Source organism: Lates calcarifer, linkage group LG17 (genome assembly GCF_001640805.2).
Source record: "Lates calcarifer isolate ASB-BC8 linkage group LG17, TLL_Latcal_v3, whole genome shotgun sequence".
In the NCBI taxonomy this organism is placed as follows: Eukaryota; Metazoa; Chordata; class Actinopteri; family Centropomidae; genus Lates; species Lates calcarifer.
Window position 1 is genome coordinate 12,046,548 of NC_066849.1, and position 21,267 is coordinate 12,067,814.

At 38.5% G+C, this 21,267-nt stretch overlaps 2 protein-coding genes across 3 annotated transcripts; both read left to right on the forward strand.

Moving 5' to 3' along the window:
• Positions 1-173: 173 nt before the first annotated feature.
• LOC108881393 (ras-related protein Rab-8A) lies at positions 174-7,382 on the forward strand. Its single transcript, XM_018673389.2, has 8 exons — positions 174-364; positions 902-962; positions 2,475-2,535; positions 3,004-3,081; positions 3,582-3,671; positions 3,763-3,828; positions 4,408-4,458; positions 4,577-7,382. Exons 1-8 carry the CDS (start codon positions 241-243, stop codon positions 4,664-4,666), a joined length of 621 nt encoding a protein of 206 aa, XP_018528905.1. The 5' UTR covers positions 174-240; the 3' UTR covers positions 4,667-7,382.
• A 1,712-nt stretch (positions 7,383-9,094) lies between these two features.
• On the forward strand, positions 9,095-14,212 carry hsh2d (hematopoietic SH2 domain containing). 2 transcript variants are annotated; one of them, XM_018673384.2, is made up of 6 exons: positions 9,095-9,299; positions 9,963-10,091; positions 11,071-11,160; positions 11,552-11,717; positions 12,008-12,271; positions 12,586-14,212. In XM_018673384.2, exons 2-6 carry the CDS (start codon positions 9,964-9,966, stop codon positions 13,039-13,041), a joined length of 1,104 nt encoding a protein of 367 aa, XP_018528900.1. In that variant the 5' UTR covers positions 9,095-9,299; position 9,963; the 3' UTR covers positions 13,042-14,212. The 2 variants fall into 2 exon arrangements, with proteins under 2 accessions (XP_018528900.1, XP_050933290.1); XM_051077333.1 differs by having other exon boundaries at positions 9,096-9,299; positions 9,930-10,091.
• Positions 14,213-21,267: the final 7,055 nt, after the last annotated feature.

The following is a 21,267-nucleotide window of genomic DNA, read 5'->3' on the forward strand; positions in this document are numbered from 1 at the left end:
GTGCATTGATGATGTAAGTGTCACTGATAAGATGAAATATTTTGTCCCATCACTTAGCAACACCGCCCGTAAAACCGCCTCGACATCAAAACGAGCACTCACAGCTGGGGAGCAGCAGACTTCCGGAGCCACGACGACAGAGAAGAGTGGCAGCTGATTTGACCACACGGCAGCTCACCGCAGTGACGTCACTGTCTCCACACCGGGCGGGATATCCGCAGTAGTAAGCTAGCTAATAACATGGCGAAGACTTACGATTACTTGTTTAAACTACTTTTAATCGGCGATTCCGGCGTCGGAAAGACCTGCGTGCTATTCAGATTTTCAGAAGATGCCTTCAACTCAACGTTTATCTCAACTATAGGTGAGTGAAAGTCGTATTTAGCGAAATTGTCTTGGTCCGAAAAGTGGCACAGGAACAGCCCATCCCGTCGTGCTAATTTGTTGCTAACTTTTCTGGCTAGCATTCATGTTGTGCTAGTGGCTAGTCAGGAAGCAGCTCAGCCGGCTTGTTATAGGGGCTTTTTCAGTCATATTTTATCCAGTAGTGGTGCATGGAAAGCACCTGAATGTATGATCTTTGTAGATGTGTACACCACCTAAACTTTTACGTGAAAATTAGATATACATTAACTGTCACAAGCTGAGCTGACGAGCTACAAAGTCTGTCAGTGAGCTAACGTCAATGGGCAGCGTCTTTTTCTCAGATGACCAGTTGCCTGTACTTCGCACCCTCCCAGCCAACATTACATAAAGTGTTAATGTACACGACAACCACTGTGTACATCTAAAGATACATTCATTACTCTGGATGCTGAGTGAAACTTGGCACCACATCACCCTCAGCTTTTGTTGTACTGAAGTTGGGTAAATAACGTGTTTTCGTTTTGTTTTTCTTCAGGTATTGACTTCAAGATCAGAACAATAGAATTAGATGGGAAGAAAATCAAACTACAGATATGGTAAGAAGATCCCAAAATGCTTTCATTTCACAGCTTGACCACACACACACACAGACAGACAGATGGAGGACAATTGTCTCAGTTGTCAGTTTATTAGATACACCTAGCCAAAACCAGTGCTGTCTAACTTAACAGGCTTGTTGTCATTCCTGCCTTCATGAAGATTACTAAGAGAAATTGCTTTACATTGGGAGGTAATTCTATTAATTAGTCTCTCCTTTATAAACTGGGTGGATAACATGTTAGAAACCCCTCCCAGTTTAACAGCACAGACTATAGCCACCAAAAATTAAGGTAAATTAAGGTAAATCAACACCTTATCAACAGTATAAATGTTGTAACATTATATGATAGGGTGTAATTCATCATTGTATCAATGTATTACACTTCATTAATTTTAGCTGGATTTACCTAATAAGCTGGCAACTGAATGTGTACTTTATGACTGTTGTACAACAGGACGATAACTGCAGCTGTGTCGACTGTGCATGTTGTAAACTCAAAGATGACACGATATCACCAGAACTGAGTTTAATCCCAGTATTTATTGAATACTCATTAGCATGTTAGGAACTTTAAATGTTTTAGTAGCTATACAACATTTAGGATTAATAACTACAATCCTGGTTAATATCTGGTTTTGTCATCCACAATATGATGATCTATTTCACACTGCTAGTAGACGAGGTTAGGTTTCCTGTGTTTAAAACTGTACCACTTTTGTGACCTCCCTAGACAACACCTGCAAAATTGTGGTTTGCCTCGTATTTATAGATATAGATATTTATAGATATAGAAAAAATACCTGCTCTTACTAGTAAATTTCAAAAAGCACTGATGCGGCAACTTTTGTGTCAGTGTATCTTCAGCTAACACTGCTATATTTAGGGAATGTTTTAGGGAATTTGCTCACTTGCTGTCTTCCTAAAAATTAGATGAGAAGATCACCATCTGGTTTATTTCTGTGATTTCAATGCAGCAGTAGCATGCCATATGTTAGCCCATGCACAAGAAAACACCAGAGATAAAACAAATAGCCTAATGCTGTCGAAGGAGTTTACTCTAAACATGTCACTCTGGGCTGGCGTATCTAAGCTGTGTATATGTGTTTCTACTATTTGTAGATGGGAGGATGAAACATTGTGGTTTAAAGAGCAGTTTGCATTACAGCCATGTCTTTACCAATAACAGCTGTGCCCTGTGGCTGCATCCAGCAAGTTCTGTACTTGTTGTCCTCAGTTGAAGGTTTTGTTATTTTTTTAACAAAACATCACTGACTCTAGGAAGTAGTGGTGTCTAATTTGCAGTCCAGCCATACACAGCTTGAAAATGAGAGAATTAAGGGAGTTGGTCCTATTTATTCTAATTATTATCATTATTTTTGAACTTAGCTGTTTGTTTTTTTGACTATTCTCTAAATTATGAGTTAATGGTGGTGCTTTGGGCAGGGTGGTGCGGATCACTTTGGACAGTTTCTAAAAGGCAAAGTTAAAAAGCATGTTTTCTGTGTAGGGATACAGCAGGACAGGAGAGGTTCAGGACCATCACAACAGCCTACTACAGAGGAGCCATGGTAAGTTTCATCGCCAGCCTTGCAAACCATATATTAGCACTGATCATCTTTGTGGCGCTCCGCTCCTGTGTGAACACTTCTGCTGAAACCTTCACCAGAGCCACACCCAGCATTGTTGTTCATTTCTTACACATGTTGGAAATCAGTGGTGCACTCAGTGCATTATTGTAGTATTTTTGTTAGCCTCTCCTTTAGTTCAAGTTTAGCTGGATACCTGTGTTTGTCTCTTTTACTTCAGAAATCTGATTGATGCTTGTTGCCATTGGTATTTAAGTGTTGTGCTCTCACTTGAGGCTTTGCAGTCATGTGATCCCTCACTAAAAAATGTTGACAAGAACAGCAGAAAACCACATTAGATACTTAATTTCCAAGTCTGTGTCTATGAACTAATGAGAATTAGAAAGGAATGACTTCAGTGTTGTCTGCTGGCTGCTCAGTCGTCTCAAGTCTTCTCCTTTTCCTCTTCAGGGCATCATGTTAGTGTATGACATTACCAATGAGAAGTCCTTTGACAACATCAAGAACTGGATACGGAATATAGAAGAGGTAAGTATTTTACATAAATTCACCTATTTATATTCTTGCTTTTGTACAAGTATTGCTATTTACCTTTTCTCAACAAGATCTATCCGCCCCTGCCCAACACACACACGCAGACTGTCACAGACTATAATCCCCCCACCCCCCACTACATGTTACATTAACGTACATCTATGCATTACATTAACGCACATCCAGACAATCACTGCCACCTTCTAACATTTTTGCACTCTACACTTTATACTTTACTTTTTAATTATGTATATTTATGTTCTTTGTAATTATAGTTGTTGATCTTCGCTCTTTTCTTTTACTATAACTGTCCTTTAGCACCTATATACCAAGACAAATTCCTTGTATGTGCAAACTTAACTTGGCAATAAAGTCTGATTCTGATTCTGTGTGCATGTGTGAGTTTGTTTTATTTTGATATTGATACTTAGAGTATGCATGGAAGAGTATGTCGATTTTCTTGTCTGTTCACCACACTAATTTCTCATCCACAGCATGCCTCAGCAGATGTGGAGAGGATGGTCCTTGGGAACAAATGTGATGTCAATGACAAGCGACAGGTGTCCAAAGAAAGAGGAGAGAAGGTGGGTGATACATTTGACAAATAAGTACATTAGAAATTGGAATGCATATTTATTATCTTTACTGACACTGATTCTGTCTTTGTTCTGTCAGCTGGCGCTGGAGTATGGTATCAAGTTCATGGAGACCAGTGCAAAAGCGAACATCAATGTCGAGAACGTGAGTTCACACTTTTTCTGTTATTGTTCATAGGTTGTTGAAAGTATTGTTCATAAGAGTTGAGACTTTGGTCATCGTTGTTTACGTGTTTAGCAAGAATAGAGTTTGCATAGAAGGGAAATGAAGTATCTATATTTAACAATTCCTGTAAAGACACAGAAGGTGTAGACTAGAAACTAAAATAAAATAGGTGACCTCAATACACTGCCAGAGAGGAACAGTATATTTCTTTATGATGCTTATTGTTTCTTAAAGGAACCATGTTAGCTGATAACTACAATCAGTTAATCAGCAAGCATTCCTGGAGTTCACATGTAACACACAAGAGAGTAATTGTATTAAACAATTCAATTATAGCCACTATTTAATTGTAACTACATAATTTGTTTACTGCAGACCCATAGATTGTGTGCTTACTGTGTCATTTTTTTTCCTTTGGTTTACAGTTATTTATAATTAAGCACCAAATTTCCTCTGGTTTCATTGCCTTGTTTTAAACCCACAGTCCTCCTTGTCCAGATCTGCTGATCCCACCTAGAGTCACTGCCATTAATCTGGTTTACATGTTTTTGTCTTCAGGCCTTCTTAACCCTCGCCAGAGACATCAAAGCAAAAATGGACAAGAAGCTGGTAAGAATGTAGAAAACCGCAAACTTAATTTAACTTAAATACATTGCGTGTTATCTGTGTAGTGTAATATACTGGTGTTTTCGATGTTCTCATGTTTGTGGTTTGTTTTGCATTTTAGGAGGGCAACAACCCGCAGGGCAGCAGTCAAGGAGTAAAGATTACAGAACAGCCCAAGAAGAGCAGTTTCTTCCGCTGCACGCTCCTGTGAGGAGATGGGAGCATTGGCATCCACCATCGCCTTAACTGTGTCCCCCACTGGACAGAACTGGACAGAGCACACTCTGATTTCTCTCTTTTATCCTCCTCCACTTGTCTTCCTTCCTCCTCTTTTTGGTTTGTCCTGTGCTTGTCTACTAGGAACAACAAAAGTTTTTTGCTACCAAGGTTTACCAGTCTTCCACTGGCCCCTGTGGATCTAACTTCTGTGGCCTCTGTTACATGCTAAACCTCATTTCTTTTTTTTTTTTTCATAGTTGCTCCTTAAATCTCTGGTTTCAACTTAATTCCTTAAATTTTATTGACTTTTAAAGACTGCCTCCTTGTGAGACACTAAAGGTGATCAAACTGCTTTTTCTAAGTAATTGCCTTGTAGTCATTATCTTTACAATACCTGTTGTCACTTGGCGAAGTCTTATTTATTCAATCCTTATCTCCAAAAACAGCCCAAGTTATACTTCCAGAGTATGCTTACCAGTCCAATGGGCTTTCTAATTTTATATACGTAATCTGTCGAATAATGCGACCTACTGTATCCAAGGTGATTAGAGTACAATCCCAGTTGAGTGCAGTTTTTTTGAAGTATTATACTACGTGTGTGTATGGACCGGTTGGCCCAGATTTCTATATATCCACATTAGGTAAAAGCAACATGTAAATATGTATCATTAATTATGATTCACCATATGAAACAGTAGTGCCAGTGCATTTTACTCGTCATATCAACATTGGAGTTTACATGTCCTCTGTCCACCTTTTCTACTCATGTCTTTCTGTTGATTTCTTAGGCTGAAACATTCCATTCATTCCTCTTGTGAACACTTTAATGTGCAATGTAGTGTTTTAGAGCCCAGATTTAGTTTTGTCTTAAGTATTCACATGGTTGCAGTACGGCTGGGTTCTTGACAATGTATGCTTGTCTTAAGGGCACACAGATTCCTTTTGTAGTTGCTTTCCTCATTTTCGGTATTGCAATCTATTCTTTGGAAAAGCGAGATGTGTGTAGGGTTGAGGAAGACAATTATTCGATGCACTTGTACAGTTGGACTAGCAATACCTAACTCTTAACACCTGGAGGCAATGCAGTTACACAGCAATGGAATCAGAGCGATGATAAAATCATTGTTTTATACATTCATACTTCCTCCAGTTGTCAGTTCCAATGGGGGGAACATGTACACAACTGTTTTTTCTGGGCCTTGGATAGGGGCTGTGCTGTAGCAGTATTTATGGAGTGAAACAAAACATAGCACCAAATGACAAAGTGCCCTTTTATGTTCTTATTGATTATGCACTTTTCTTGTTCTTTCTGTAAAAAAAAAAAGAAGTTCTTGACATTTGTTGACTATGTTTGTTGCAAGTCTTAACTGAAAGCAAAGAATATTCATGCACAACTTTTCCCTGTGTCTGGGATTCCTAAAAACATCTGAGCACTGACATGGCCTGTGATTTGAAGATGTTATTCCCAACAACATTCCCATTCATTGGTATTTTTCCAACTTTTTATACATTTGCATCCCTGTCGATGCTTTTGGGAACCCCAGATGCCCCTTACCCCATATTCACCCAGTCTTTTTCTCTTATGCCCTCCCCTCCTCCACCTCTTTCTAGATATCCCATGTCCTCTTAAGGCAGTCTTAACTATGCATTGTGGGTGCGTAGAAAGCCACAAAAAGCTTTGCACATTTGACTTGACAAGCTTTATTTGAGATTAGAAATGTGCATAGCATCCTTATGGTTTTATTTTCTGCTGTCACTCCAAATTGTATTGTGTTTGCTTGGATTAAGATGTTCAGGCTTGGAAATTAATTGAAAGCTGGTTAAAAATCTCCTCAGAAGTCAGTTCTGCTGAAAAGAGTCTGTAACTGCATAAATGTTAACCTGTGGATTTAAATCTTCCTTGTCATCTTTTGATGGCTCAGCACTATTTTTCTTCAACTGGCTCTTCCAAAAAATGCAGTTTTGAACTTAAGTTTGGCTTAAATTTGGTCTGTAAAATGAGCTCAGTTCCTCTTTTGATTGGAGTCATTTGTAATTCTCTCCCATTTTAAATCTACCAGTTGTCAGTCAACATATCTTCAGCAGTCCTTAACTAAATTTAAATTTCATTGCTGATTATTGATGGATTTCATGGGGAATAAATTAAATAATTCAGCAATTGTAAATAAGATCTACAATGATTGTACTGTAGTTTCATAAATCTTATTGATCTACACCTTTTGTAGATAAGTGTACTTTTGATGATTTATTAAAAATGAGATTCTTAAAAAATGTTTAGTCAACTTATTATATTTGCACCATTTTGTTGGTGGAGACTCATGTATATTAAATATGTAATACAATATCAGGGAGGTTAATTTAAACATGTTTTATTAATGGATTTTACTTAGAAACAAAAAATGTAATCAAGCAGCATTTGCCACTTTTCATCCAAATTCCACTTTATATTAACATGAAAATTCTATTCAGAAGGACTTTGTGAAGGTTTCTAAACATTTCTCAACCAGCCATGATGTATGGAGGACCAAAGTTGAGCTTCTAGGAAATATACACTTGAGATCATAAAATGGTATTTTAAAAAAAAGTGTTTTTTTTTTTTTTTTTTTTTTTTCAAATTGGTTATTGAATTTGAACAATGGATTGATTAAAAAAAAAACCAACTAATTGAGCAATTCAAATGCAATAAAGATCATGATGAAAGATTTAAATTCTGTTTTACCTCAGGATTTATTTTCATTTAGTGGGATTACTTGTGTTATATTTTGCTTTCAGTGTGAAAGTAATGCTGGCATTCAGTAGGCCTAACCTCTCATTATTTCTGGATAAACATCAAGACACTCTGTTGCCAGACAAGTTAGGTGAGTACGCCTGTTCATTCTATGAATACTTATCATTACCAACCAAACAAGATGTCCTAACAGATTAGTCAGTCAGGATTCTGTGACCACATCAGAAGACTTGGTAAAAGACCATTTAATTTAAAAAGGAAAGTAGATTTCATATTATATTCTGTTTGAATTAATCATAGAATAGAGTCATGTCTGGTCCTCTGTAGTCTGTGATTTTACAATGTTTTATTGTTGTTTTTTTATCTGCTACAGCTTTGTTGCATCTTTATTTTTGGCCTGTGACATTCAACATTCATTTGGCTCAGAGGTGCTGCAAAGATGATCAGGCACTGCCAGGTAAAACACAAGTAACCACATCCTCACTAGAGGGCGTTTTGAGAGAAGTATTTCTGGGGCAGTGGGAATATACTTAGGGGAAAAAATGTCATCTCATCTTTTAACATCTCTTCCAACTAAATATATTCTTACACACTCTCATGTAGTAAAGGTGTGTTCACTGACTGCCAGCTGGTTACCTTAAATATCCCAATCAACTGACTATCTATGTGGGATGTTTGTGTGTAAATAGAGAAGGGCCCCACAAAAACATTTGCACTGGAGGTCATTACTTCTGCTTCTCACACTGATGTGGAGGAAAGTCATGCCAGGGAGACTATGACCTTTATTTAGCTTTACTAGGAAAGTCTGATGAATCAGTTCATCAAACAGTTAATTTGTCAGCAACAATAATGGCACCAAAGAACATGAACTTCATTGTCAAGATAGTTCCTGTCTTGTGTTCTTGACTAGAACAGCAGGTGGAGGTCAGAGCTGTGTTTGTACATGAACACCTTTGTCCAGTATTAACATGTTATTAAATTATCAGACAACCAGCCGATTTTGTCACAACATCATAGATGAAAACAGAAATATATTTTACTGATGATAATTGATTTTTAGTTTGTGGTGTTGCTGTGTTGCACTGCATTATATCATAATGGTATCCGAATATTCAGGATGCAGTGGTGGCCTAAATGTTAGAGACGCAGGGTCACCTGTGCAAGAGTTAAAAGTCCAGCTCTTGCCACTCCCTCAGAGGACTGTGGTTGTTCTAACTTCCGGGTATTAATGTGTGAGTTTGAGAAAGGCCTCTTCCCTTTCTGTTTTTGAACCTTATTAAACAAAGATTTTAAGAACAATATTACAAAGATAGCATGTTTTTTCACAGGGCTATTGGATTGCATTAAATTCTTCAGATGCTCATTATAGTGTGTCTATTCCAGTGTCTCTGACAATAAAATGACACACAAAAAATGTGTATGAGAGTTTGAGGTGGCCTATTCATGGCAACCATTTGGCCTTTATATGTGTACTATTTGCATTATAATACAGATCTGTCACTGGTCTAAAGCTTAACAGCTGGCAAATAAAGTTAACTGCTCTTGTTGAATTTAAACCACTCACCAAACCTCACACCTCTGTACTTTGACCAATACTTGAATAAATGTAATGTTATGCAACGACTGCAGAGGGCAGGACTGAAGCCTCTCATTTAATCTGGATAGGCTACACTCTCTCATAGATATTCACCACGTCTGGTTCTACAAAGGACAGTAGGATAATTGTTTACCTGCACTATAGACACTCTTTGTTTGGCTGTTTATATGGCTTTCTGTCTAAATATGTGGGGCAGTGTAATAGCCACTGCTTGGTTAAGATTTTGCCTCCGCCCCCAAACAAGTGTTGTCAGGTGAGTGAGCTCTGCTCCGTCATTTTATCACGGAGCTGCCAGACAAGGTGAGTGATATTTTCTGTGAGCTATGTTTTATTTAGAAATCATGATCACTGAGTTTTATTTACAAAACCATTTTCATTTTACTGAATTAAGTGCTCAAACTAAGTTTGGCTTCTTCAAAAATTAAAAAGTATTTCAACATGTGATAATAACCCAAATAATGCAGTTAGCATCAACAACCAGTCAAGGCTACATTTTTGTAAATTGTCTTTATGATGTTTGAATTGAGATAATCTGTAACATATTCATAATGAAAAACACAAAGAATTCATTGTGGGCTGTATCTCTCAGTACAACTGAGGAACAGTGTTCACAGTACATCACAGAGCAGACTTCACCTGACAGTGGCTCAGTGGCATTATCTGTAGCTGCGAGACCGATTGTGAATATGAAAAAGTTATAGAGATTTGAAATCTTTTAAATTTGAACGCATAATGTGCTGGTTATCAGTCACACATTAGACTAGACTGTGTCACTGATAACATTTCATTTATCTGCTCATGTATCTGTATGTGGCATGTGGTATGTACTGTATGTAATCTGTGTACAAGTACCTTACACGTGGACTCAGCTGTGTGTCAGCTGTAAATTATGCATTTGCCGGAATTTGTGCTCAGTGATTTTTCCCACAGACACAACTGAGGATTAAATGAACTGTTTCCCAGAATGATGGATTGGAGTCAGTCGTTACAGGGACAGCATGACGCTTTCACCTGGTTCACACAGTCCCAGCTCCGGTCTGTGATCAGGAACGGTATAATCCCAGAATGGTTTCATGGGATCATTACCAGGAAGTAAGGAGAATTTAACAGAATTTTGTTTTTGTTTTTTTAATGTCAGCATTTTATGTTTATAAGATGTGTTCATATTTTTTCTCTACTGAATTTTTATGCTCAATGTCGTATCAAAAACTGTATGTGTATGTATGACTTTATGTTATGTAGGACTTACATAACATGTAGGACCAATACAGTATAAGAGTAATAATAAACAAAAATAAGTTAAAATAATCTAAATGATGTCTAAACAAGAAAAAAACGTGAATCTCCAAAATGTCAAATTTTCAGGAAGTAATAAAATCTTTTAGGAAGTTCTTGACAACTTCGCAAATTTTTTTCTCAAACTCCAACAACACATGTAGCATGTAGCCCACTCGTTAAATTGATGCTAAAAAAAAATCTAAATCACAGAAAGGGAAACATAAAGCACTTCATATAACAACAGAGATATCCTCTACTGTTCTTGCATTTCTTTTAAACAAAGCAAACAAGGAAAATTGGACCATGGCGTCACTTATGCTCTTGTTTACATTATTAACTACAAGCACAAATATTCACTTTTTCTCTTCAATGTCATCACGGTAGCCTCTTAAATGGTGGACTACCCTTGTAATACCGGTACTTTAAAACAGCATATTTATAGCCTTAATAATTTCATTCCTTCCTCCACACCCAGTTTACACAGTCATACCTCTGTGTAATAATATATATGGACTATTACTAGACATTGTCTACTCCATCAGATTGTAAAGTGCAGTGTTTATCAGACCATTTTAGTCAACAGATGAGTATGATGTGTAATGTGTTTAAAGGTAAGCTGCTTCTTTTTAAATTTAAATTAATTTCCACAGTGACTATCACAGAAAACTGACTCCAGCTGCAGTTTATACACAACACCACCTGTATAAATTTGCCAAATCATTTACAGATGAAAGTTGATATGTAAAAGGAGCCTTTGTCTCTGGTAACTTGAGCGTGTTAATTATTTGCGCAGGATGGCAGAGGAACTGCTCATGCCGAAGCCTCCTGGTTACTTCCTCATCAGAGTCAGTGAGACCAGGATTGGCTACACTCTGTCCTATCGGTGAGTGTTTGCAGGATTAAAGGAGCTTTTTTTGTACACACTCAGTCAAACCATTCAAAACCCCCTCCTTTTCACTTTTGTGCATTGACCCAGCCACATTACACAGCATTTGACTGCTCCATTTGCACAACATCACGCCATGTCACTTTAATCTGTTATGTGCCTTAGTCTTATATTTATTGACCTGTTGTTGTATTGTAGATGTGTTATTTTTATTTCTATGTTTGTATTATTTCTCTCTAAATATGTTTTTAATATCCTTTTTTCTACTTTTACTTTCACCATGTGGCACCATGGGTCTAGAAGCAACAAAATTTCAATCCTCTGTATGTGCGTACATATGACAGAATTGACAATAAAGCTGACTTTGACTTTGACTTGACCCCCTCAGTGCCGACGACCGCTGCAGACATTTCATGATTGATGCATTGGAGGACGGCAATTACGTCATCGTAGGTGAGAACAGGCGTCACCGGTTTCTGCAGGACCTTGTCGACTTTCATCGAAGAACTCCCATCATGCCTTTCAGTGAGGTGCTGACTGTCGCTTGTGGACAGGTGAGGAAATGCCTATTATCCTGTGTGTACACAGGTGCCTGCAACTGTTAACAGCCATTCAATACATTATGATTACGATTTGTTTTATTTTACTTATTGCATTCACTGTTCATATTTGCTTTTACACATTTACTTTGCATGCATTTAGAGTTGAAACAGAGTCTCCTTTACTTTCCAATACCACAATATTGGCTTATTTTCTCACCTCCGGTACGCCATGCAAAAAGAAAGCAATAATTACATGGGTCATGTTCTGTCTCTCTTTCTCTTGCTGTCTAATCCTATTTAAGTCATCCAATGACAAGACAGACTACGCAGAACTTCTGTTTCCCCAAAGACAACCGAAACCAAACGCCAGTTTTCCACAGAACAAATCCCCACAACTCAACAGGAGACACCCAGTGATGCAAGAAGAGATTATCCCACCTGCTCTTCCTTATCGACCAAACGACCTGCTTGACTCTACAGTCCCGTCTCCAAACAGCCAGCCAAACAGACTTTACCCATGTTTGAAAGAAGAATTTTCAGACATCACCTCCCCACCTCCAACCATGGTAATAATAATGAACCAGACTGTTCTTAAAATAAAAGGCGAGGCAGGCGAAAGGTCATGCCGTGTACTTTTAACACAAATCGAGATTTAGCAATCTTTAAATCAAAATCTGATGAGAGTTGTAGGATTGTCCCTGATGCAAATCTGATCAAATCACATCTACACAGTCTCGATGAAGTAGAGTTTTTGGATGTACTTTAACTTAGAGTGATTACTTAGTCATGATTACTTAATCAATGAGAGGTATACTTTAGATTTCAAGACTTAAGATTTAATAAATTTCTATGCCCTGTGTTTCACATTTATGACCTCAAGCCTGTGCCATCGACCAGGAAGAGATACACAGCCGACAACCCTCCATCCAACCAGCCTCCAGAAGTCCCTGCTCGGACTTGTGTGCCTCCTCTGAAACAGAACCAAGCTTGTATCAGGACAGTCTCTGCACCTGAGGGTCCCTCCACACCCACAGCCACTGAACACCAGTTCAGTGGCAACACCCAGCCTGTAAAGAACACTGAAGTGAAGCCGTCGGTTGTCACCAACCTGAAGAACCTCAGGAAGAAATTCCAAAAGAAGAGAAGCACGTCGCAGGAGCATACGTACACGGAGATTAATGTGGAGGCAAACATTGAGAGCGAGTACCAGGAGATCACGGGGGAGCAGACCTTCAATGGTGCGCCATTTTCCTACTCTCATTCTGATGTGACGCTGACTGATGGAGCGTTACCTCAAGAGTACCTGCCTCCTCCTCCCTTTGCTCCAGGCTACTGATACACAACTGCCCCCTAAAAAAAAATAATATACAGATGGACTGATCACTGGATTGTGGAATTGAGTGGATTGTGTGAAACTATGCTACATGCGTCAAACCGACGATAGCGTATAATGGGCACACCCAACCCCAAGTGGATACAAGCGCAGGGCATAAAAGCAGCATTTAATGAAAAATGAGAGGTAGACTACACAATGAATATTGAAACTTCCAAAAAGTTTAATGATGGGGCAGTTTCACCCTTCATCAGGGCTCCAGGAAGTTAGTGGTCCCAGCAGAGAAAGCTAAGGTAACTGCTGAAGATATGTATCTCCTGAAATGTCAAACTATTGCTTTAAACTTAAGAGAGCTTGCAGAATACATTGTGCAAACTGCCTCTCCTTTTCCTTTACACACCTGAATCAAAGCTTGCTTGAATGTTGTTATGAATACGCATAATTTAATCCAGTTACTCCTTTTTATACAAAGTTTAGTCTATAAAATCCTATAAATAGATTAACCTGCTGTCCATATGTTACAGTCATTGTGCCAGTGACTTATGAAAGCTTTATTTTTTTATTTATTTGTTTGTTTTTTTGAACAGAGGCAATACAGATAAACACTGTTACATAAAAAGACATAATGCAACAGATGTAATGGGCCTCTAGCTGAAGCTAACTCCTGCACTGGTTAGGCTTTTTGTAATGTAGTAAGTATGAGAGGACTGGAAGAGGAAGTTTTATGCAGCATATGTAAATCAGAAATGACACAGTAAATGTCATTCATTCTGTATTCAAAGGTGCTTTGAATACAGGAGACGTATAGCAGACTGTAGCATCTGATGCAGATCTTTTATCAGGAATATGACGAGGAAGTTGGGGGAGAGAAAAAATGCAGACGCTGGTCAAACTTGTTTTACAAGTGGAAACATACAGATCTGTCAGATTCACTTTTACCCAGTTTCTGGGCACAGAGGGGGCAATTTCCTAAACACATTATGTCATAGTTAGTGAAATGGCTGTCATACCTTTGTCATGTACTAATGGTTGGTAGAGATGAGGATTATGAACTATCTAACCAATGTGATGGCCACAATACTGTATTTCACTTATGTCTATGACTACACAATGTATCTACACAAAGCCTGTAATGTTGTTATGTGACTGAGCTAATAAAGCACTTTATACAATGTATCAGTTTCCATGGCTGTAGTCTTTTCTTTCATAGCACATTATTATGACTTACTGTACAGCAGACTGCAGAGCTTGATTTCAACATCCATTTTATTCACCCACCAATGGGCATAGACATCTTTTCTATTTCTGCTTTTCTCCTGTGCAGTTCCTCCTTCCTTTGCTTCACTTCTCACTCTGAACTTTGCATGTTATGGCTTCACTGATGTCCTGCTGGTTCAAAGGTCTGGGCAAGCTGCATGCTGTTGTGGGTTGGACTCCTGCCAGAAGCCTTTTTAACATGGAAATCTCTCTGTATCCTGGTCATCTCTGCCTTAATTTACGGTACATGTTCTCAGTAAGATGTCAAAAACTACATAAGAGCCTTCATGAATCCTTGTCTGTTTTATCAGAAAATGTCATGTTGTTTATGTTTTCATTCCCTAATTTAATTCCAACATTAATCTCAAGTAATTTCACTCCATTGACAATGTCAGTGATTTGGATCATATAGTGCATGATTGTCAAATCAGTCCATACCCAACTATAAGAAAAGAGTTTCTCATTTATATACTACAGCACCACCTAGTGGCAGGAAACCACATCAGCTACTCAAACAGCACAATAGTGGTATTCTGAGCTTTTATAATTCCCTAATGTGTAAGTAGTAATTGCTGCTGAACAGCATTCACACTAACTTTAAATACTAAGTCCCCATATTTATCATTTAAAATCAGTATATAACCACGTAATAAATAGTTTATAACAGACTATAATGCAGATATGCGGATGTAAGTGTTTATTAATGTATTTGTTAACAACTATATCTGCTCCTGTGGGCATCCATGCCATATCCTGCAGTATGTTGAAGCAGGAATAGTAACAAGTGTGAATGCTGAAAGCATTCAACAACTTTGATTTATTTACTTTTTAATTTACCCATAAAATCAATAAGCCCACATAACATGCCCATATTCAAGTATTTATTTACAGGGGTCAGGCTAATATTTTGCTATGACACACTTCGTACTCTTGTTTAAATATGTGATGATTAAACTTAAAATAAAGCACTCTGAAGGTACATTAGCAGTTTCACTCTTAAGAAACAACACCATGTTACCTTCCCTGTGCTTTCTTGTTCTTTTTTATCTATAGATTCAGAATTTTTACTTGAGTAAGTAATTTAATGTTACACATAAATCGTTGTGTTTTTATACATTAAAACATGTCGGAGGAATCTTAAAATCTAATCTTAAATTTTTTAAACAATTTTGAACAATCTGGTCGCCATCAAAATCCTTATATGTTTATATACAGGCTATATTATAGGCTACTCACAATTTGTATTTATTGTTGTTTTTCTTAACACGAGTGCACAAACATGCAGGAGTAGATCACCAAAAAGTAAAAAAAAAAAAAAAAAAAAAAAAAAAAAAAAAAAAAAAGAAGAAGAATAAAATAATGATAACAAAATCATCCATTTGCACAGCATCCAATTGCTCCTCTCACGCCTGTGCACATTTTTAAATTTACAGACCAGTGAATACGAATCGTATCTACAAACAAAACGTTTAGGAAAATAAAATTGAATAAAACTGAGTAAAATTAAATAAAATACTTCCAAAAAAAAGGGGGGGGGGGGTTCTGGTCCCCATAACAACATAACAACTGCATTCTAGAATGTTGGTGCAGTATAAATACAGTCGCAGAACTTCGAATCGCCCCTTTCACCAAGATCTTTGGAGGTAAGTCAACTTAAATCCTAAACTCCGTTCCAGGCTTGGTTAACCTAGCTTAATTAGCTTTGTTTGCTAGCATTAGCATCAGCGTCTTGGCTAACCATTTTCGTTGGGAAAATACATTGTGTCATAAATATTTTTATGGCCTTATTATTTTCACTGCATTATTTTTTGTTTACAGTATTGAGCAACACACTACTATGTGCCACTGAAACATTACAGTGACAACATTGTTTTTTAGTAACGGTTGAGATTTTACTTACGAGGGGGCTTGATGTTAATTGTAGTTTATTGAAACAGCTCGGTAGTTGTTGGCTAGCTTCGATGCAGGTGCTGAACGTTGAACGTTGGGCATATTGGGGGGCACTTGGGTTTGTGTGTGGACTGTAAATGTTAAATACTGAAAATGCAAAGTGTGCAAGTGTAAAAGTTTTGAAGGTCTCAGAATCTTTTAATAGAGCTGCAACTAATGACGAAAAGTAATTTTAGAGTCAAATTTTCATTCTTTTCTGTTCATGAAAACATTTATTTGGATATGATTTTTGATGAATAATGGGTGGTTGATCGCATTTTTTAATTATTTGACCGGAATGTGCATCTTTTGAGCCCAGCGTGGCTCCATGGTCCAAAGTTCCATGTTCGAACCCCGGTTCACCCGGGGCGTGTTTGTGTAGCCGCATGCCCGTATGTTCTCTCTGTGCCTGCGTGGGTTCTCTCCGGGTATTCCTGCTTCCTCCCACAGGCCAAAGACATGTAGCTTAGGTGACTTATGTGACTCTAAATTGCCCGCAGGTGTGAATGGTTGTTTATATATACTCCACATATGTACTCCACATTGGACTACTGAAGAGATACTAACGCATTTAATGTTACAAATCTTGTAGTAGTCTCTTTGCTATGTCACTCTTGTTGTCTAAAACGTAATGAGGGTTCTCTGTATTGTAATCCTGTGAAACTGTAAATGAAGCTGCATTGTGATGGGAAATATGTAGATGGCCTAATAAGAGATACATTTTTAAAGTCTACTTGAAATTTATTTTGCATTTGATTAAAGACATTTTTGTAATATTACTAATTTATCTTTCAGAATACTGACAAGTGAGAACAAAGCAAGCGACAGAGCAAGAACAACACAAGTGGACAGAGAGAGAGCGAAAAACAGAGCAAGGAGGAGAGCAAAAGACCGAGGAGGACTGTAAAGGAGAGAGAGAAAGACAGGAGCAGGAGGAGAGAGAGAGAGAGAGGAGCAGGGGTAAGTTGAAAGACAGCAGCAGGGGGTAGAGAAGAGGAGGAGGGGGGAGGAAAGAGAGAGCTAGGAGCAGGAGGAGAGAGAGAGAGGAGAGGATGAGGAGGTGGGAGGAGAGGGAGAGGCAGGAGCAGGAGGAGAGAGAGAGGGAGGAGAGGATGGAGAAGAGGAGGAGGAGGAGGGAGGAAAGAAAGAGACAGGAGGAGAGGGAGAGGGAGGAGAGAGAGAGACAGGAGCAGGAGGAGAGGGAGGAGAGAGAGAGGGAGGAGCAGGAGGAGAGGGAGAGACAGGAGAGGATGGAGAAGAGGAGGAGGAGGGAAGAAAGAAAGAGACAGGAGAGGGAGGAGAGGGAGAGACAGGAGAGAGAGAGGGAGGAGAAGGAGAGGCAGGAGAGAGAGGAGAGGGAGAGGGAGGAGAGAGAGGAGAGAGAGAGACAGGAGAGGATGGAGAAGAGGAGGAGGAGGAGGGAGGAAAGAAGGAGACAGGAGAGGGAGGAGAGGGAGAGACAGAGAGAGAGAGAGAGGAGAAGGAGAGGAGAGAGAGGAGAGGAGAGGGAGAGAGAGAGAGACAGGAGAGGGAGGAGAGAGAGAGACAGGAGAGGATGGAGAAGAGGAGGAGGAGGAGGGAGGAAAGAAGGAGACAGGAGAGGGAGGAGAGGGAGAGACAGGAGAGAGAGGAGGGAGAGGGAGGAGAAGGAGAGGCAGGAGAGAGAGAGAGAGAGAGGGAGGAGAGAGAGAGACAGGAGAGGATGGAGAAGAGGAGGAGGAGGAGGAGAAAGAAGGAGACAGGAGAGGGAGGAGAGGGAGAGACAGGAGAGAGAGGAGAGGGAGGAGAGAGGAGAGGCAGGAGAGGAGAGGCAGGAGAGAGAGAGAGAGGGAGAGGGAGGAGAGAGAGAGGCAGGAGAGGGAGGAGAGGAGAGGCAGGAGAGAGAGAGGCAGGAGAGGGAGGAGGAGAATGAGGAAGACCAAGAGGAGGAGGAGACAGGAAGGACTGCAGCTCATCCAAAGAGGGGCCTCGTCTCAAACCTGAAGATCCGGTACCTGGAGCACCAGAGGGACCAACTCGCCAAGGCCATCTCGAAGACCCACAAGAAGGAGGTGGCCATCGGTGCTGGTGGTAAGAAACTCAGCTTATATACTGTTACAGTGTATTTCATACATGTATGTGTTGCTTCACATAGTCCAGTGGTCACTTTGTGCGTTTTTATTAAGATGTCAGATTCACAAGTTTCTCATTTTCACACTTTGATTTTCTGTTTGTTTCAGACGACAGTCCTGAGATGAAGGAGATCCGGACCTGGAGGCAACAGGGCAAGAGGAGGAAGCTGCTGAAGAAACAGCAGAAGATGGAGGAGAGGATAAAGCGCAAGAGGGAGAAGAGGAGAGAGAAGAGGGATCATGAGGAGGCAGATGAGGACGGTGAGAAGAAAGCTGGTCTCCTCGTACGGATAGTTACTGGATTCTTCGAGGGGTATGGTGACCTGAACATGGCTGTTCTTTAAAATGCAAATTTTACTTTATATAAATGTAAATTAGAAAAATAAGAAGGATAGATTATAACAGTAATATTAGGCAGGCTAATTTAATATAATCCAATTTAACAAAACTGTGTTATTTAATTGAATTTCCAATTGAATCCAATGCATTATTATTAATATTTGTAACATTAATAATTAGTAATTAGTATGATTAATAGTAACCAACCATTAGCAATATAATCAATAATCTTTATTATTTGCTATTTAATATTTACTTAATATTTAAATTAAACGTCTTAAGATAATTAAAATAGTTTCTAAAACATTAACTGTAATACAGAATAAAGTTATTTGTCCTCCGATGAGGGGGGGTGGTGGCGGGTTAAAAAAAAAGTAATTCAAATAAATGAAGTAAGGTTCCACATGGACAATTAATATGCAGCCAGGCTGGTTTTATTTATATAGCAGTGTTCAGGAACAGACATCACAAAGTGTTTAACAATAAAAGAACAGAAAACAAAACAGACGAGAGAGAAAAGACAAAAAAGACCAAAACAAAAACAGAACAAATTATAAGTTTAAACCAGAGGTTAAAGTAGTTAGAGGAAAAAAAGAGGATTTAAAAAAGGCTAATATACACTCATTATATATAATAATAATAATAATAATAATAATAATAATAGTCATTTAGAATAAAGTTATTTGTCCTCCGATGAGGGGGGGTGGTGGCGGGTTAAAATTTAATTTAAAAAAAAAGTAATGCAAATAGCTGAAGTAAGGTTCCACATGGACCATTATGGTTTTATTTATATAGCAGTGTTCAGGCCCAGATATCACAAAGTGTTAAATAATAAAAGAACAAAAAACTAAAGAGAGGAGACAGAAAAAACAAGTAAGACCAAAACACAAACAAATTACTACTCAGAAAAAAGCAAGTCTAAACTAAAGGTTAGTTAGAAGAAGAAAAGAGGTATTAGCCTTAAAAAAGGCTAATATAGTTATTTTATATATAATAATAGTCATTTAGAATAAAGTTTTTGTCCTCCGATGAGGGGGGGTGGAGGTGGGTTAAAACTAATGTTAAAAAAAAAAGTAATGAGAAACATGCAGGAGAGAAGCATACTACAAGTAACTGAAGTAAGGTTCCACATGGACCATTCACATGCAGCCTGGCTGATTTTATTTGTATAACAGTGTTCAAGAGCAGATATATAAACCAGGGGTTAAAATAGTTAAGAAAGGGCTAATATAGTTATTATGTATAATAATTAATAATAGTGATTTAGAATAAAGTTATTTGTCCTCCGATGAGGGGGGGTGGAGGAGGGTTAACAATTTATTTAAAAAAGGAAATGATAAGCATAGAAAAGATTTGTAGTGTGTATTGTCCAATATAATACAATCTAAACAAACAGAAATAAATTTAATCTACCCTAGTCTGATCTGATCTAGTTTAATTTGATCTAATCTAATGTGATATGATCTAGTGTCCAGAGAAGTGAGTAGGGAACTTGTGTGATAAGAGTGGACAAACTAATACAGCTGAAAACTAATATAATCCAGTCAAATGGAATCCAGTCCCATTAAATCTAATATGATAGGTACACACCACTGTCTACATCAGTGGTGAGCAGGTGAACAGGGTTAGGTTACTGGGAATCAACATCACAGAGAGCCTGTCATGGTCATCACACTTCTCCACCCTGGTGAAGAAATGATTGAACTTCTTAAGGAAAATGAGGAAGACTAAACTCCTGCGCCAAGTTCTTGACAACTGTTACAGAGGAGCACCAGAAAGCATCCTAACTGGAAACATCACAAACTGGCATGATATGTGCACAGCACAGGACAGCTCTGCAGCTGGTGAATCAAACCGCCAAATCATTGAGGTGACCCCCCCCCCCTTTTTCTTCCACAGCCTCTTCACCAAAAGACTTGAGAGCAGTTTCTGACCTCAGGCTTTGAGATTACTGAATTCATCCCCCACACTCCACCATGAGAATAGTTTTATTTTTATGACTTGATTATTTATTTATTCACACTTCTGTAATCTGTTATTTTGTTATACAGTATGATGCATACTGATGATTAGATTGAATCTTGAATCTTGAATATATACATTGGGTCTTAGAATTATATTTATTATATTATTGTATATTTTGATATTTGAATTAAGAATACAGTGGGAGTGTCCAGAAAGTTAAGGGTAAGAAGTAGATGTGGTCTAAACAGTCCTGACCAAGTTGTACAGCTGCACTGTTGAAACATCCTGAGCGGATGCATCACAGTATGCTGTGACTACCAGTGACTGTCACCTGCTTCAAAGGTTCCTACATGGATTTAAAAATCACAGAGAAAGACCTGCTCTCAGTATGTACAGTATGTTACCAGCTGCCTCAGGAAAACCCCCATCATCAATAATGACATCAGCTCACAAACCACACTCTCTGTCCCCATCTGGAAAACATCATCGGATGTCATGGACAGTAAAATTTGAACCGGTCAAAAGACAAACACAGATATTATTCAGATAAAACTCAATCGTTAGAGTCAAACTGAAGTTAAAACATGTTGACAAATAATAAAAATCAGTATATAGGTCCTCAGTGTTT